Below are 16,633 nucleotides of genomic sequence, written 5' to 3'. Positions count from 1 at the left end.
AAATGTCAGAATAATAGTAGAGAGAATTATTTCTTTCAGCTTTTATTTCTTTCATCACATCACCAGTGTGTCAGAAGTTTACATACACTCAATTAGTATTTGGTAACATTGCCTTTAAATTATTTAACTTGGGTCAAACGTTTCGGGTAGCCTTCCACAAGCTGCCTACAATAAGTTGGATGAATTTTGGCACATTCCTCCTGACAGAGCTGGTGTAACTGAGTCAGGTTTGTAGGCCTCCCTGCTCGCACACACTTTTTCAATTCTGCCCTCTCATTTGCTATGGGATTGAGGTCAGGGATTTGTGATGGCCACTCCAATACCTTGACTTTGTTGTTCTTAAGCCATTTTGCCACAACTTTGGAAGTATGCTTGGGGTTATTGTCCATTTGGAAGACACATTTGCGACCAAGATTTAACTGACATCTGGAGATGTTGCTTCAATATATCCACAGAATTTTACTACCTCATGTTGATCTATTTTGTGAAGTGCACCAATCCCTCCTGCAGAAAGGAACCCCAACAAAATGATGCTGCCACCCTCGTGCTTCATGGTTGGGAGGGTGTTCTTCGGCTTGCAAGCCTCCCTCTTTTTCCTCCAAACATAACGATGGTCATTATGGCCAAACAGTTCTATTTTTGTTTCATCAGACCAGAGGAAATTTCGCATAAAAGTATAATCTTTGCCCCCATGTACAGTTGCAAACCTTAGTCTGGCTTTTTTATGGTGGCTTTGGAGCAGTGGCTTCTTCCTTGCTGAGCGGCCTTTCAGGTTATGTCGATATAGGACATGTTTTAGGGTGGATGGAGATACTTTTGTACTCATTTCCTCCAGCATCTTCACAAGGTCCTATTTCTGTTGTTCAGTGATTGATTTGCACTTTTCGCACCAAGGTACGTTCATCTCTAGGAGACAGAACGCATCTTCTTCCTGAGAGGTATGACGGCTGCGTGGACCCGTGGTGTTTAGACTTGCGTACTATTGTTTGTACAGATGAACATGGTACCTTCAGGTGTTTGCAAATTGCTCCCAAGGATGAACCAGACTTGTGGAGGTCTCCAATTTTTTTTTCTGAGGTCTTGGTTGATTTCTTTTGATTTTCCCATGATGTCAAGCAAAGAGGCGTTGAGTCTGAAGGTAGGCCTTGAAATACATCCACAGGTACACCTCCAATTGACTCAAATGATGTCCATTAGGCTATCAGAAGATTCTAAAGCCATGACAACATTTTCTGGAATTTTCCAAGCTGTCAGCAGGGGACTCTACAGATTTTCCTGGTTGTAATATAACTGAAATAACTGTTTGATACATGGAACTAGGAAGTACTGAATTGAGTGATATGTGGGTTGTCATTTGTGTAAATAGGGGAGCTAATTTGTCCCAAAATGTTGAATAGAATTCCATGAGAAAGCCATCCTATCCTGGTGCATTTCTACATGCGAATGTTTTAACAGCATTTAATATTTATTATTGGGTCATCTGTTTTTAGTCATTTTTTGTCTGCTGATAATTGCTTCAGAGTTGAGTTGAGTCTAAGAAGGCTATAGGATCCATCCAACTATTGTTAAATTCTGATTTATATACATTTTCATAGAAGCTTTTAAAATGGTAATTAATCGTGTTGTTGTTTCATTACAGCTTTGAATCTTTAATTTTTTAAATGATTACTAGTTTAGCATGTATTCGTTTTGTGAGAGCTGCGAGATATTAACCAGGTTTATTTGCCACTAAGCAGTATGCATTATTTGAGTTTAACATGTTGTTGGCTCTCTTCAAAAGTAAAAGATCGTATTCCTGCTTAAGTTCCGAAATTAAGTTACGTTTTCTTCCTTACCTTGTAAATATTTTAGAAAGTGAGTAATTTTTCCTTTCATTTTAATTTCTGAATCAGATTTTTCAGAGTTTGAGATTATTATCCCCCTAATGTACGCCTTAAAGGCATCCCAAATTATATCCGGGGTCGGCACTTCTATGTCCGCTAGAGCGCATTCGGAAAGTATTCATACCCCTTGACTTTTTTCATATTTTGTTACGTCACAGCGTCATTCGAAAATGGAGAGATTATTATTTATTTTTTTTAAAAAAAATTTCCCCCTCATCAACCAACACAAAATACCCCATAATGACAAATGAAAAAAGGTTTCTTATAATGTTTTGGCAAATTTAAATATACCAACAAAAAATGTTTTCTATTACATTTGCATAAGTATTCAAACCCTTTACTCAGTACTTTGTTGACACACCTTTGGCAGCGATTACAGCCTCAAGTATTCTTGGGTAGCGCTACAAGCTTGGCACACCTGTATTTGGCGAGTTTCTCCCATTCTGCTCTGCAGATCCTCTCAAGCTCTGTCAGGTTGGAAGGAGAGCGTCGCTGCACAGCTATTTCCAGGTCTCTCCAGAGATGTTTGATTGGGTTCAAGTCCGGGCTCTGGCTGGGCCACTCAAGGACATTCAGAGACTTGTCCCGAAGCTAGTCTTGCATTGTCTTGGCTGTGTGCTTAGGGTCGTTGTCCTATTGGATGGTGAACCTTCTCTCCAGTCTGAGGTCCTGAGCGGTCTGGAGCAGGTTTTCATCAAGGATCTCTCTGTACTTTGCTCTGTTCATTTTTCTTTCGATCCTGGCTAGTCTCCCAGTTCCTGCCGATGAAAAACATCCCCATAGCATCATGCTGCCACCACCATGCTTCACTGTGGGGATGGTGTTCTCGGGGTGATAAGAGGTGTTGGGTTTATGCCAGACATAGCGTTTTCCTTGATGGCCAAAAAGCTCAATTTTTGTCTCATCTGACCAGAGTACCTTCTTCCATATGTTTGGCAAGTCTCCCACATTACTTTTATGTGTTTGCTTATTTTTTCTTTAAGCAATGCCTTTTTCTGGCCAATCTTCCATAAAGCCCAGTTCTGTGGAGTGTACGGCTTAAAGTGGTCCTATGGACTCCAATTTCCACTGTGGGGCATTGCTGCTCCTTCAGGGTTATCTTTGGTCTCTTTGTTGCCTCTCTGATTAATGCCCTCCTTGGCTGGTCCGCGAGTTTTGGTGGGTGTACCGCTCTTGGCAGGTTTGTTGTGGTGCCATATTCTTTCCATTTTTTAATAATGGATTTAATGGCACTCCGTGGGATGTTCAAACATTCAGATATTTTTTTAGAACCCAACCCTGATTTGTACTTCTCTACAACTTTGTCCCTGATCTGTTTGGAGAGCTCCTTGGTCTTCATATTGCCTCTTGCTTGGTGTTGCCTCTTGCTTAGTGGTGTTGCAGACTCTGGGCCATTTCAGAACAGTTGTATATATACTCATGTGACACTTAGATTGCACACAGGTGGACTTTATTTAACTAATTATGTGACTTCTGAAGGTAATTGGTTGCACCAGATCTTATTTAGGGGCTTCATATGAAGGCACCACTTTTCCGTTTTAAATTTTGTAGAATTTTTTTGGGACTATTTTGTTTATGTCCTTTACATTAAATCCAAATAAAAATCATTTTTAATTTAAAATAGGAAAAACGGCAAGGGGGATGAATACTTTTGCAAGGCACTGTATATGGAAAAATACATGTTTTCAAGTGTCAACCAATCAAAAGAACAATCGACTCTGGGTTGACCAATACCAGCCCTAATGTACCATGCATTTCACTGGCATCGGCTTTTTTTGGCATTACTTCCTAGAGAAGACCAGTTACTTGTGGACAATAGTCCAGATTGTTGTGTGAAGAGGGGGAAGGAATATTGTCTCAATTTATGATAAACAGGTCTTGGGCATCACTGTTTGTAGCCTATTGTTCTTATCTGTTTTTCCTCTATCTCTCCTCAAGACACTGGGCTCTCTTTCAACTGAAAAGGGTTTGCTACAGCCTGTTCAGGGCTTCATTAGCGCTTGTGAACTCCATTCTCTGTCTTCCTTTCCATACCCACAGTACTGCCGGGAATTGGAGTTGAGACTTGACTCGTTTTTTTCTCCAGTGAATGTCTGATCAGAATGAATTGCTTGCGTTTTTTTTCAGTCTAGAAGACAGGTCCTGGAAGAATCGAATGGACCGGCCCTGGACCTTGATCTCATTGTCCCCATGTGCCGTCAGAATGTTGACTTTGGTCTGATAGTTCCACATCTTAAAAGGTTATCATGCAAGGGTATTTTGAGTTTTTCTCCTTCATGCCCACTCCTGATCCTCTGGGGATACATCCATGCCAAGCTCCATATCAGCTTAATCACGTAGATGGAAAGGTCCCCTGTTTTCCCTCATCTTCCGGTAGGGACAATATTCTCATATTATTTTGTCTCAATCTGTTTTCTAGCTGATCCAGTTAATCTTCTAAAGTTTGCACCATTGTTTCCAGAAGGTCCATTTTGTTGTATTTTCATCCACACTCCGCCCTGTATATGCATATCTGGCATGATAGACTACTTTCCTTTCAAGCAAATCTACATTTTTAACAACAGATTGTTTGTTTTGGTGTTCATTCAGAGCATTTTAGTTATGTTTTCCTGGATTTCCTTCAGTTGTCCGTTGCTCTCATTTGCATCTAAAAGTTTGTATTTTTCTTTTCCTCCAAGGGAAGGTTTAAGTCTCAGTGCCGTTTTACTGAAAGACTGTTTCCCTTTTGTGTATAACTGACCACTCACTCTCTCCTGGTTGCTTGGGGATATATTTATTTATCGCTTTTAAAGGGTTAATATAAACCATGTTGTCTGGCTTCTACATATAATCACAGTTTAGACGGTACATCACTGAGCTACTATCTCCCCATGCATCCTAACAGTATGCACATGTAACTACATAGTAATTAAAATGGCACTTCACTTTACATTAAGTACATTGTAAATACATGTATATCCCTTGTAATTAGAGAGTTTGTTGTTAAATATTGCTTAATTGTAAATACAATGTAACCCAAAGGGTTAAACTTAATGTTCTCCTGTCTGTTAATTTCTCCTGGTTAGCCTATTGTCTGCAAAGGTTGTTACATTGTAACCACATAATAATTATAGAGGTTACACCCTACTGGGTTTCACTTTACATTAAGTTGCTTGATCCTGAGTAGCTACATGAGAGTTACGAGTATATCCTATGTACGTACATTGTTACATTACACTTGATTCGGTACGGCCTTTGAGCCATTACGGAGAATACCGTCGTGTTTGTGACCGTCTCATCTTTCCATAGCGGGTTCGGACGCTACAGACGATTTTGTCTCACGGTCTGACAAACACCGCTCTCGCTCTGTCACCTTTGACCACAGATTTGGAAGTGCGGCATAAGCAGATGCGGTGGATTTAGATGTAGCCTATGAACAAAAAAACATCTCTACCTTAAACGGGCAGATTTTTATGGGGAATTTTGTATTATGGTAATTCGATTTCGTGGGGGCTCGGCCATTGACCTTAGGGGATTAATAACATCAGTAGTTACAACTGTGGAGTAACCAACAACTGAATGTGTAATTACACATTCCTTCTTCCAATTGTGTAATAACTGATTCCTCAACAACCCTATTACCATGTAATTACATAGTAAAAACCTATGTAACTACTATATCGTTAACACAGTTATTACTGTGTTAGTTACATAGTAATAGGGACAAAATGTAAAGTGTTAGTGCATTTTTAAACTTTGATACACCACAAGTTTGCATTTCCTGCACTGCAGGACAATTCTCAGCAACAAAAGAGTGATCAAATTAAGATCCTAAATCTGTATGGTGAGGACTGTAGGTGGTAAGTGTGTTCCTACATTTGAGATGAGATAGCAGGTCTGGGTTCCTGGACATAGAGCTCAGCGGAGCTCTCGGCGTCGCCATGTGGATTGCGAGCGATGACCGTGTAAAAGCCCTCGTCCTCATTGGTGACATGAGAGATGACGAGGGAGTGACGACCTCCCTCTTGTAAGATGCGCACATCATCGCTCTCTACCAGTGTATGGTCTGAGGAGAGAAGAGGACATACAGACATCATCTCCATAGTGATTTAATTTGCAAAACCTTCAAATTGTACACGCTGCGAACAAGTATAACATTAGTAATGTAACAATGTGCACCTGCACTGTCAATGTAGATGTAAATATACGGGTTCATACATGATTACATTGACCCTGAACAACCGTGTAAACTACTGTATGCTCTTGAATAGCAATAAGAGCTAATTTGGTGGTAAAATAGCCTGGTCCCAAATCTGTGTTGTGCTGTATATTTATATCTACATTGACAGTGCAGGTACACATTGTTACATAGTAATTATTACTGTTATACTTGTTTGCAGTGTGCACAATTATATGGTTTTGCCAATAGATTCACTATGGAGACAATGGCTGTTTGTCCTCCTATGGTTATTGTCATGTTTGGCTACATAGCACAAACAGATCTGGGACCAGGCTAGGGGAACATAATGAACATAGTGAACATCTCCTACCGAAATGTCCCCAGCTGACTCTGGGAGGTGGTGTTCCGCTGACCTTGCAGTCAAAGCGGGCGTTACGGCCCTCGATCACCTCTAAGACGTCCAGTTTACGGGTGAATAGGGGCTCGATGGAAGGAATGACTTTGAGTTGGCCACTCGAGGTCAGTTCCTCTAAAACGAAAGTAAAGACCAAAGTAAAGCAACGAACTTGAAAATGAAGTTGAAAAGAAAAAGAAAGCAAGAAAATGTACAATACCGGTTTATTAATTCAATGGTCATTCAACTTATTTCAAGAGTAACAATTTGATTCTGGGAAGTTGATGACTTGTTCTTAACTACACATTTATTCATCTATATAGTGTGTATGTATATTATCTAATGATATACCAAGATTAAAAGTGTGTTTAAAAAAGAGGAAACGTTTGGTTATTCTACCAACATGAATGAAAATGAAGAGCATGACTCTTCTTGCAAGACCCTAGAGATGAAGAGAACAAGTGAAGTGGGTGACAGTGCAGTTAAGAGTTCACCTTTGGCCGAGGTCAGTTTGCACGTATACATGCCGCTGTCATCCTCATGCACTGAGTTGAGGAGCAGCCTGCACCTCTTCCCATCAAAATGCATTTTGCAGTTGAGCAGAGCCGGCTGGATCAGCTTCCCATCTGCTAGCCAATCGACGTCCGTGTCCAGTGGTCCAATTACGTGGCACTCAAACATGACTGTCTCGCCGGCATCCGCCGTAATGTCCTTCACTGGACGGATGATGGCGAGGCCTGGCTCCACCGGGGGCACTATGGGATGCACAGGACAGGAGTTAATATTCTGTCAACCCTGTTTCATGTTCGTCATCTGTCAGTGTGCAGAGTTATATTTACCAAAGTATTTAAAATATCACCTGCGTTTTCAAAGCGGGGGAATAATACGTCATGCATTTTAGTCTTATAAGGCATGATAGTCAATGATCTATATAACATTATAAAGGATGTTGTAATGAATGACAAGAGTTTATAGCTTATATTCACAAGTTGCACAAGAACTCACTACTGTAATGGTCCATGTTACAAAGTGGCTCAGTGACTCGTGTTTGCATCTCAATGTGAAAAAAACTGTTTGCATGTTCTTCACAAAGAGGGCAACAGATGCTACTGAACCAGAAATCTATGTGTCAGGGGAGAAGCTCCAGGTGGTATCTAATTTTAAGTACCTTGGCATCATAATTGATTCCAACCTCTCTTTTAAAAAGCATGTGAAAAAGGTCATTCAGATAACCAAATTCAACCTAGCTAATTTCCGATGTATACGAAATTGTTTGACTACAGAGGTAGCAAAACTCTACTTCAAATCTATGATACTCCCCCACTTCACATACTGCTTGACTAGTTGGGCCCAAGCTTGCTGTACAACATTAAAACCTATTCAGTCTGTCTACAAACAGGCTCTCAAAGTGCTTGATAGGAAGCCCAATAGCCATCATCACTGTTACATCCTCAGAAAGCATGAGCTCCTGAGTTGGGAAAATCTTGTGCAATACACCGGCGCATGTCTTGTATTCAAGATCCTAAGTGGCCTGGCTCCCTCTCCACTCAGTATTTTTATTAAACAGAAAACCCAAACATATGGCAGCTGATCCACAAGGTCTGCCATGAGAGGTGACTGTATAGTTCCCTTAAGGAAAAGCACCTTTAGTAAATCCGCTTTCTCAGTGAGAGCTTCCCATGTCTGGAATACACTGCCTTCAGACACACATTTTTATTTATTTTACCTTTATTTAACTAGGCAAGTCAGTTACGAACAAATTCTTATTTTCAATAATGGCCTAGTAACAGTGGATTAACTGCCTGTTCAGGGGCAGAATGACAGATTTGTACCTTGTCAGCTCTAACCACTAGGCTACCCTGCCACCCCATGCACCACCTATCACACTTTCACAAAATGTATGAATACATGGCTAAAGGTCAATCAGATTTGTGATCATAATCCCTAGCTGTGTATTGCCGCTTTCCATGCTGTCTGTAGCTTGTGAGGTGTGGAAACACTTGTTGCTTTTATGAATTTCGTCTTGATGCTTTTTATTCTATGTTGCTCTGTCTGTATGCTACGTCTTACTTGTCCTATGTTGCTCTGTCTGTATGCTATGTCTTGCTTGTCCTATGTTGCTCTGCGTGTGCTCACTGCTCAATGATTGTCTATATTGTCATTGTTTTTAATAACCTGCCCAGGGACTAAGGGTTGAAAATTAGCCGGCTGGCTAAAACCGGCACTTTTACTGAAACGTTGATTATTGTGCACTGTCCCTGTAAAAATAAAATAAACTCAAACTACACATATTAATATGTTTATAGTCAGTGTTATAACATTATAAGTGCATCATAATGCATGACAATCAACGTTATAAGGCATTGTATGTACAGTTGAAGTCGGAAGTTTAAATACACCTTAGCCAAATACATTTAAACTCAGCGTTTCTCAATTCCTGACATATAATCCTAGTAAAAATTCCCTCTCTTAGATCAGTTACGATCACCACTTTATTATACGAATGTGAAATGTCAGAATAATAGTAGAGAGAATTATTTCTTTCAGCTTTTATTTCTTTCATTACATTCCCAGTGGGTCAGAAGTTTACATGCACTCAATTAGTATTTGGTAGCATTGCCTTTAAATTGTTTAACTTGGGTCAAACGTTTCGGGTAGCCTACCACAAGCTTCCCATTATAAGTTGGGTGAATTTTGGCCCATTCCTTCTGATAGAGCTGGTGTAACTGAGTCAGGTTTGTAGGCCTCTTTGCTCGCACACGCGTTTTCAGTTCTGCAAAGCACCCTCAAAACATGATGCTGCCATCCCCGTGCTTCACGGTTGGGATGGTGTTCTTGGGCGTGCAATCTTCCCCTTTTTTCCTCCAAACATAACGATGGTCATTATGACCAAACAGTTATATTTTTGTTTCATTAGACCAGAGGACATTTCTCCAAAAATACGATCTTTGTCCCCATGTGCAGTTGCAAACCGTAGTCTGGCTTTTTTTATGGCGGTTTTGAACTAGTGGCTTCTTCCTTGCTGAGCGGCCTTTCAGGTAACGTCAATATAGCACTCGTTTTACTGTGGATATAGATAATTTTGTACAGGTTTCCTCCAGCATCTCACAAGGTCCTTTGCTGTTGTTCTGGGATTGATTTGCACTTTTCGCACCAAAGTACGTTTATCTCTAGGAGCTGAGTGGTCCCATGGTGTTTAGACTTGCTTACTATTGTTTGTACAGATGAACGTGGTACCTTCAGGCATTTGGAAATTGCTCCCAAGGATGAACGAGACTTCTAGAGGTCTACAATTCTTTTCTGAGGTCTTGGCTGATTTCTTTTGATTTTCTCAAGCAAAGAGGCACTGAGTTTGAAGGTAGGCCTTGAAATACACCCACAGTTACATTCCACTACATCACCGGATTCCTGCCGCAAGCTCTGGACCATTACACCTGATCTTCGCAGTTAGCTAGTTGCTATTGTGGCTAACGCCCTTGTCCAGAAGCATGCACCAGTTATCCCCTAGCTAGGCCCATCTCCCAGCTAGCAAACAAAGTACACCAACCACAACACTTCTCTTGCCAATTGGAATGGACCCTTTGTCGACACAGAGCCCCGCCCATCCATCACGGGGCTCCAGCAGCTGGTCTGCTGACGTAACTCGGCTAATGTGCTCTGAACCGGCCTCTGCGTCATGGATGTTTGGTGATGATCCATCTGCTAGCCCTGGCCTGCTAGCTCCCTGAACGCCGTGTCTCCCGTTCGCTCAACGTAGTAATCGACTACTGAACTGTTCCCTGTTTCATCTAGTGCTGCTCATTGGACCCTATGATCACTCGGCTACACAGCCGATGCCTGCTGGACTGTCCAGTCACACAAACCGGAACCCCCAACAGTAGCTAGCCATCTAACTAGCTACTAGCTAGTAGTCAGTTATCCACTGTTAGCGGTCATCTGCTAACCTTAGCCTGGTCAACTCCTGCCAGTTTGCCCAGTGCAATTCAACCCAGAGCATATTGGACTGCTTCTTACCCACCAAATCTCCATATTCATGGATTCCTACTGCAAGCTCTGAACCTCTTCACCTGGATCAGCGCAGCTAGCTGGCTGCTATCCGAGTGGCTGCTCCTGGCTAACGTCCTGAAGCAAGCATCAGTTAGCCGGGAACTAGCCTCATGCTAGGCCCATCTCCCGGCTAGATGAAGAGGTCCATCAGCAACTCATTGGGCTACAATACCTATACCTAATACCTATAATACCTTGCCAATTGGCCTGGACCCTTTTACTGCCGACACGGAGCCCCGCCGATCCATCACGACTGGTCTACCGACATAATCTGCCCAAGGGTGTTTCAACAGGCTCCTCCGCCGTGACAAACCCTGAAGGCCCAACCGCTAGCCTGCTAGCAGCGGCTCGCTAGCTGTCTCGACCATATCGGACAATTAACTGAAGAGGTCCATCAGCCAATTTCTTGGGCTACAATACCTATTTTGCTAATTGGCCTGGACCCTTTTACTGCCTACACGGAGCACTGCTGATCTGTGTAGTAACTGCTGTTACTGTCCAAGGGGGCTACAACAGACAATTCCATCGCGAAATTTATAACATTTTTGACATGCTTTTTTCTGGATTGTTTTGTTGTTATTCTGTCTATCACTGTACAAATAAACCTACTATTAAAATTATAGACTGATCATTTCTTTATCTGTGAGCAAACTTACAAAATCAACATACTTTTTTCCCTCACTGTATCTCCCTCACTAACTTCAAGCATCAGCTGTCAGAGCAGCTCACAGATCATTGCACCTGTACATAGCCCATCTGTAAATAGCCCATCCAACTACCTCATCCCCATATTGTTATTCATTTTTTTTACTCCTTTGCACCCCAGTATCTCGACTTGCACATTCATCTTCTGCACACCAATCGCTCGAGTGTTAATTGCTAAATTGTAATTACTTCGCCACTACGGCCTATTTATTGCCTTACCTCCCTAATCTTACCTCATTTGCACACACTGTATATAGATTATTTCCTATTGTGTTATTGACTCTACATTTGTTTATTCCATGTGTAACTCTGTGTTGTTGTCATTGTCGCACTGCTTTGCTTTATCTTGCCCAGGTCACAGTTATAAATGAGAACTTGGCCTACCTGGTTATATAAAGGTGAAATAAATAAATAAAAAACACATCCAATTGACTGAAATGATGTCAATTAGCCTAAACAGAAGCTTCTAAAGCTATGACATCATTTTCTGGAATCTTCCAAGCTGTTTAAAGGCACAGTCAATTTAGTGTATGTAGACTTCTGACCCACTGGAATTGTGATACAGTGAATTATAAGGGAAATAATCTGTCTGTAAGCAACTGTTGGAAAAATTACTTGTGTCATGCATAAAGTAGATGTCCTAACCAACTTGCCAAAACTATAGTTTGATAACAAGAAACTTGTGGAGTGGTGGAAAAACAAGTTTTAATGACTCCAACCTAAGTGTATGTAAACTTCCTACTTCAACTGTACATACAGTAGCTCACACAAATTGTTATCCAATGTTATGTATTATTTGATTGGCTTACAGAAAAGAGAGGAATTGGAAATAGAAAAAACAACCAATTACTGTACCTTTCACTTCCAGTTTGCATTCACATTGCTTTGTTCCATACTCGTTGATGATCTTGCAGGTGTACACTCCTGTGTCCAACTTCTGGGGTGAGTTGATGGTCATTTCAAAAGTGCCGTCCTCAGTCTCACGCACAGTGTGGCGCAAGTCTGTTTTTATCGTCATCCTGTCCCTCAGCCTGAACCAAGGGAGAGTTCTATATTTAGAAATGTTTCCAGATGTATTACAATGTACTGTGAACTACAGTATATTGGTTTCATAAAGATAACAGAAACCTAGCAACCATTGTCTTGCCAAAGTGAACCATGACAACGGGGAGCATGCACAAAACACTAATGACAAGATATGTGTGACTAGTGTTTTTCAATATTAACAATATCCCGTATTTGTTACGGCAGGCTTAAAGTGGAACTGACAGCGTTTTAACTACTTTGCACATATGAAACAAAAAGACAATCATAATATCAGTCAAAAATATCAAATTCCCAGGTTATGCTTAAAAAACTACTTTATAAGAGGTTTTGAAAATAGCTTCTATTTGACTCAAAATTCCATGACGTACAGTAAGGCATTGTTGACAGAATAGATGTTCAATGCAAGATTATCATAATTCAGCAATAATAATATAATTTACATTTCTTGATAGTCCAAAAAATATTGCTATCAAGTTGTAAATCACAGCTGGCTAGTAGATTGTTTGCTGCCGCCACCCATTCGGGATGCACTGTTTCAGTTTCAATGACTAAATATTTAGAAAAAAATTACTGTAAGACTAAAAATGTCAATACAATCAAACTAGCAAAGGCAATGATCACAAGTCAGTCATTACGTGGCTAATGGGCTAGTGCATGTGTCTAACACAAGGCTTAAAGGCCGAATAGGAAACACAAGCACGCAGCAGGGGGAAAGTGTACAGACACATGCCACATTCTGTTACGCGGAGTGAAACAGGGGAACCCAAGAACAGACTCAGAAGAAGAAACTGTGATAAAGTAACCAAGGTATTTATTGGAACACAGGGGGAAGATGGAGTCCAGGTCAGGGGAAGCTCAGGCGGGTTGCTGGAGATCAGGTGCTGAGGCTGAGGCTGGAGTGAGAGGGGTTGAGACAGGGTAAGCCAAGGGAGTAGTAGAGTGGGGGATCCAGGACAGAGTAACAGGATGACAAGACGTGGAACAGGAGACAAAGACCAGAGTCAGAGCAGGCAGAACTGTAGCGGATAGGAAAACAGCATCAGGCACGGAAACAGAAGGATTGGGCGGCACCCAGCGTATCCCTCCCAGTCCACCAGGTACTGCCAGCTGCAACCCCGACGGCGCACATCCAAAAGCCGCCAGACGGTATGAGTCGAGGGGCTGGAGGAGCTGCTGCAAGAGGAGACATGGGACTGGAGCAGACAGGTTTAATCAGGGACACATGGAAGGTGGGGTGGATCATAAGTGAGCCTGAGAGTTTCAGGTGCACAGCAGAGGGGTTAATGACACGGTCGATTTCAAAGGGACCAATGAAGCGGGGGGACCTTCGATGAGAGCCATACCTTTTGACCCTGGGTATAGACTGGAGCTGAGGCCCAGCGACGGTTGGCTTGAGACAGGGTCCTCAGCCCTTCCTCCAGGTACGGTGACAACAGCGCAGATGGTCCTGGACAGTGGGAACCGCAAACTCAACCTCTTGGGCGGGGAACAAGGGAGGGTTGGTAATCCAGAGCACACTCGAACGGTGATATTACCTGACGAGGCGGTGGTGAGAATGTTGTGGGCATATTCAACCCAGGGTAGCTGAGCGCTCCAGGAGGAAGGGTTGGCAGAGGTCACGCAGCGTAGGGCAGTCTCCATCTCTTGGTTGGCCCGTTCGGTCTGGCCGTTGGTCTGGGGGTGATATCCATCAGAAAGACTCACATTGATACCAAGAGCTGAACAGAAGGATCTCCATACCTGGGAGGTAAACTGGGGTACTCTGTCGGAAACAATGTCAGTGGGGATGCATGTAGACGAAATACATGGGAAACTAACAGGTCCACAGTCTCTCTGGAGGACGGTAGCTTGGAGAGGGGAATGAAGTGAGCCATTTAGGAAAACCTGTCAATAACAGTGAGGATGACAGAGTTACCGTTAGATGGGGGAAGGCCAGTGACGAAGTCCAGAGCTATGTGTTACCAGGGGCGACTGGGTAAAGGAAGAGGGCGGAGCAGACTGGAAGTGGGTTTAGTGGAGGTTTTGTTCTGGGCACAAACCATACAGGCTGAGACACACTCCCAGACATCTCTCTCCATGGTGGGACACCAAAAGCGCTGATGCAGGAAGGCGACGGTCTGGTTCATACCAGGGTGACAGGTGAGGTGGGTAGAATGGCACCACTGAAGAACATCAGAGCGAACATAATCTGGAACAAACAGAGCATTACTAGGATCGTTACCAGGGTCAGCCTGGTTCTGCTGAGCCTGGAGGATAAGGGACTCGATCTCCCAGGTGACGACGGCAACGATGCAGGTGGATGGCACAATGGCTTCTGGCTTTGTACCCGTGTTGTCGGTGGTGAACTGGCGAGAGAGGGCATCAGGCTTGGTTATCTTCGAACCAGGGCGATAAGTGAGTGTGAAATTGAATCTACCGAGTTCCACCTGGCTTGCCGGGAGGTCAGACGTTTGACGGTCGGGATGTAGAACAGGTTTTAATGGTCAATCCACACGATGAAGGGAGTTACAGTGCCCTTCAGTCAGTGAGACCGTTCCTCCAGAGCCAGCTTAACTGCCAGGAGTTCCTGGTTACCAATGTTAAAGTTCCTCTCTGCAGGTGAGAGCTTACGGGAAAAGAATGCACATGGGTGGAACATCTGATCAGAAGGATAACGTTGTGACAGAAGAGCACCTACCCTGGTGTCAGTGGCGTCCACCTCCAAAATGAACTGGAGTTCTGGGTCAGGCTGAGTAAGGACCGGAGCGGAGGTGAAGTGACGCTTGAGTTCCAGGAAAGCTGCCTGCCTCAGGCGTCCAGTGGAACGGAGTGGAGTTGAGAGTGGTGAGAGGTGCTGCTAGACGGCTGTAGCTACGGATGAAACATCTGTAAAAATGTGCAAACCCCAGGAAACGCTATAGCTGCTTTAGGTTGGAGGACACAGGCCACTCTGTCACTGCCATGACCATGGTGGGGTCCATAAGTAACTGTCCCTGTGCAATAATATAACCCAGGAAAGACACTGTGGCAGCATGGAACTCCCATTTTTCAGCTTTAACAAAAAGCTTGTTCCACTCGTCCCCCTCTCTTATGAGGACAAGGTGGTAGGCATTCCGGAGGTCGAGTTTGGTAAACACCGTGGCACCATGGAGGGGGCAAAAGCAGAGCTGATGAGTGGCAAGGGGTACTTCTTAACAGTGATATTATTCAGCCCACGGAAGTCCATGCATGGCCTCAGTGACCCATCCTTCTTCTTCACAAAGAAAAACCCAGTACCCACCGAGGAGGAAGATGGCTTGATAAGTCCTGCAGCCAGAGAATCCTGGATGTAACTCTCCATAGCCTCATGCTCGGGACGAGAGAGGTTAAACAACCGGCTACTGGGGAGAGGAGCTCCAAGCTGGAGGTCAATGGCGCAGTCATACGGCCGATGAGGTGGTAGCAACAGGGCGTGGTGCTTGCTGAACACAAGAGCTAGATTGTGATACTCGGGAGGAACTGATGACAGGTCCGGAGGTTCTGGAATGAACTGAGGCACAGACAAGGCAGGGGGAAAGGCAGAATGTAAACAATTATAGTGACAAAATTAATCCCAATTTGTTACCTTTCCGGTGGTCCAGTCAATCTGTGGGTTGTGTAGCTTTAACCATGGATGGCCAAGAACTAGGGGAGAGTAAGGACAGTCAATTATGTGGAAACTGATATTTTCCTGGTGATTTCCAGAAAGACGCAGGATGATAGGGACGGTTCTCTCACAGACACGAGTGAGGAGCTTTCCATTGAGAGCATTGGCATCAAGAAGTGAATCGAGTGGAACAGTGTCCAGGCCCAACTGGGTAACGACACCTCGGTCCAGGAAGCTCTCATCGGCGCCCGAATCGATGCGAAAAGACAGAGGAAAAGCCTGGCTCCGCCACACAAGGTTGCCTTCAAGCAGGGGTCTGGGGGAAGATGGGCAGGCAATTTGGCTCAACAGTATATCCCCACTACTGCTGATCCCCCTCTTTTGCTGGACACAGGGAACAAGTGGAGACAAAGTGACCAACCTGGCCGCAGTATAGGCAGCGCCTAGTGCAGATTCGTCTTTGCCTCTCCCACAGAGAGAGACGGGCCGCGGCCGAGCTGCATGGGTTCAGGATCTGGATGAGCCTGGGGATGGGATGCAGTCGGAGAAGGAGAGCAAGGCAATGAAGCAGATGTTGTGGGACATGCAACCTTATCTACCGTCTCCCTCCAATGCGTACGGAGACGGTAGTCGATGCGGATAGCGAGAGAGATGAGTTCATCAAGTCTATCAGGCTCATCCCTGGACACCAACTCACCCTTGAGGGTCTCAGTGAGCGCGTTCCAGAATGCTCCCTGAAGGGCCTCCTCATTCCAGCCTCTCTCAAGGGCGAGGGTGCGAACCTCACATGCCAT

The 16,633-nt window shown here is 43.6% G+C and overlaps 1 protein-coding gene across 2 annotated transcripts in view; it reads right to left on the bottom strand.

The window, feature by feature from the left end:
• LOC139396411 (striated muscle preferentially expressed protein kinase-like) overlaps positions 1–16,633 on the bottom strand; it is a 134,205-nt gene that overhangs the window by 51,997 nt on the left and 65,575 nt on the right. For both annotated transcript variants that reach the window (XM_071143451.1, XM_071143459.1), the window contains 4 exons: positions 12,044–12,219; positions 6,931–7,191; positions 6,413–6,571; positions 5,739–5,928 (listed from right to left, as the gene is read on the bottom strand). In XM_071143451.1, coding sequence (XP_070999552.1) covers positions 5,739–5,928; positions 6,413–6,571; positions 6,931–7,191; positions 12,044–12,219 — 786 coding nt within the window. The remainder of the gene's footprint in view (positions 1–5,738; positions 5,929–6,412; positions 6,572–6,930; positions 7,192–12,043; positions 12,220–16,633) is intronic.

Source organism: Oncorhynchus clarkii, chromosome 3, assembly GCF_045791955.1.
Source record: "Oncorhynchus clarkii lewisi isolate Uvic-CL-2024 chromosome 3, UVic_Ocla_1.0, whole genome shotgun sequence".
In the NCBI taxonomy this organism is placed as follows: Eukaryota; Metazoa; Chordata; class Actinopteri; order Salmoniformes; family Salmonidae; genus Oncorhynchus; species Oncorhynchus clarkii.
The sequence above is the reverse complement of the archived record's forward strand: the minus strand, read 5'-3'. Positions and strand labels throughout refer to the sequence as shown.